This window comes from Plecotus auritus (genome assembly GCF_963455305.1).
Source record: "Plecotus auritus genome assembly, chromosome: 7".
Classification (NCBI taxonomy): Eukaryota; Metazoa; Chordata; class Mammalia; order Chiroptera; family Vespertilionidae; genus Plecotus; species Plecotus auritus.
This window is the reverse complement of record NC_137774.1, coordinates 46100343-46102486: the sequence shown is the minus strand read 5'-3', so window position 1 is coordinate 46102486 and position 2144 is coordinate 46100343. Positions and strand designations below refer to the sequence as shown.

The 2144-nt window shown below is 62.2% G+C and overlaps 1 protein-coding gene across 1 annotated transcript; it reads left to right on the top strand.

Moving 5' to 3' along the window:
- On the top strand, positions 1-1919 carry MFSD6L (major facilitator superfamily domain containing 6 like; the record flags this gene model as incomplete). The annotated part of the gene is made up of 1 exon (XM_080679510.1): positions 1-1919. One exon carries the CDS (start codon positions 1-3, stop codon positions 1780-1782), a length of 1782 nt encoding a protein of 593 aa, XP_080535636.1. The 3' UTR covers positions 1783-1919.
- Positions 1920-2144: the final 225 nt, after the last annotated feature.

The window sequence follows — 2144 nt, the reverse complement described above, 5'->3', positions numbered from 1 at the left end:
ATGAGCGCCAACCCCCAATGGGACATCAGCCGGGCGCTGGGAGTGGCCGGGCTCTTCCACTTGGTGTGTGGGGTCCGGGATGCCTCCGTGACCCCGTTTCTGACCCTCTACCTGAGGCAGCTGGGTTTGGCCGCGCCCTGGGTGGGCATCCTGATGGGCAGCAAGCACCTGATCGCAGCCTTCTGGGCTCCCTTCTGTGCCTTCCTGGCCCAGAGCCACCAGAGGAGGAGGGTGCTGCTCACGGGCTCGCTGCTGGGCTCGGTGGGAGCCAGCCTGCTGGTGCTGCTGGTGCCGCCGCTGGACGGAGATCTGGGGCACCGCTCCTGTCACGCCGGCCACAGCGTGACCCCCGCAGTCCCGCCAGCGGAGGCGGCGCTAGCTGTGAACTTCACCCTGGCCAAGGAGCCCGGCTCAAGCCTCCCAGCCGAGAGGAGTGCTGGGATCAGCCACGCCTCCGGCTTCAGAAAAGGACCCGCGGCAAGTGTCCAAGCGCCTTCCAGTCATCTGCCCAGAAACTCTGTGGGCTCCGTGGAAGGAGCCCGGACCACATCCGAAGTCCTCCATCCTGTCACTTCAGGGAGGGAAGCTACTCCCTGGGAAGGTGCCTTGAAGGTGGTCAGCACCGCCCTCCCTTTGCTCGCTGAGGGTACAGCGCTGGGAAGTCCAGCCAATGTGTCCGCGACCAAGGGGAACTCAGGGACCCTGGGCCTGCCGGTGGAAGGGTTGCTGCGGACTTTCATTCCCTGCTTGGTGTCCTTGGTGTTCTGGGAGCTGCTGGCGGCCCCTCTGGAGCAGGTGGCGGACGACAGCCTTTTTGAGTACCTGGATTTTGTGGACGCCACTGACCGTCACAGAAACCTTTGGGTCTGGAAGCTGCTGGGCACGTCGGCGGGCGTGTGCGGCATCGCAGCCTTGGTGGAGCAGCTGGACTGCTCCCTGAAGACCGGCGGCCCCCGGGGTGTGGTGTCCTTCTACGGCTACGCGCTGGTCAGCACCCTGGCTTTGCCGGTGAGCACTGTTTTCCCCGTCCCCATCTGCAGGCGCCAGCAGCCCAGCTACAAAACCAGCAAAGCGCTGTCTCTGGTGGAGGGCGACCCCCGCCTCATCCTCCTAGCCATCACTGTCTTTCTGATAGGAGCCGTCACCAGCACCATCCAGAACTTTCTGTTCTGGCACATGCAAGACCATGGCAGCAGCGAGCTGGTGATGGGTTTCTCGGTCGCCCTGGGCTTGCTGGGGGAAATTCTGCTTCACCCGTTCAGAACCACGTTGCTTAGGAAACTGTCCAGACTGGGAACGATAGGGCTGGGGCTGGGCTGCCTCACAGGGCAGCTGTTGTACTACTCTTTCCTCTGGAGCTGGTGGTCCATCCTCCCCGTGCAGCTCTTGAGTGCCCTCAGCAATGGGGCTCTGTGGTGGGCAGTGGGCGCTTCCATAGAGGACCTGGCCACCCCCCGAATGGAGAGACCTCTGAGTGCCATGTTCCGAGGCCACTTCTATGGGGGCGGGGCCAGCCTGGGCAGCTTCATGGGGGGCTTCGTGGTGAGGCGCTTCAGCCTGGCAGTGCTCTACCAGGCCAGCTGCGCAGTCCTGGGGCTCTGGCTGGCCCTCTTCCTGTCGGTCCAGCCCAGACTGCCCCAGGAGCGGAAAGTCAGCTACTCAAAGCTGCTGGTCGTGGAGGCAAGTGACACGAGCGACTCCGAGCAGGGGACAGAACGGGACTGCCTTGTGAAGGCCAGTCTGGGAAGGAGCCAAAGGACTGGACAGAACTCAGCCTGCTGAGGACAGAGTCCCTGAGTCCTGACTGGGGCTCCACGGGCCTCGGGGGAGAGAAAGCACCTCCATGCGGAAGCCCCACGGGTTCCTCTCCTTGTCTGATTGCAGTTCAATTTTGTAAAAGGTCATGAAGGAAAAAAACATTTGCTAAAAAACCAAGTTCCCTCTGTGGTCACTGCCTTTTGGTCTATGAGGTTTGCCAGAGCTTTACTAGTATGGATCTGGTGCTGCTGAATCCGGCCATGGCGGGAGTGCTCAGATCAAACCGGCAGTGCCGGGGTGACCATGGGGCCTGCAGGATTCCAGCAGCAGAGGGAGCAGCTGGCTTTGATGAGTCTTGTGCATTCCTGTGGGTCCTAAAGGGCAAG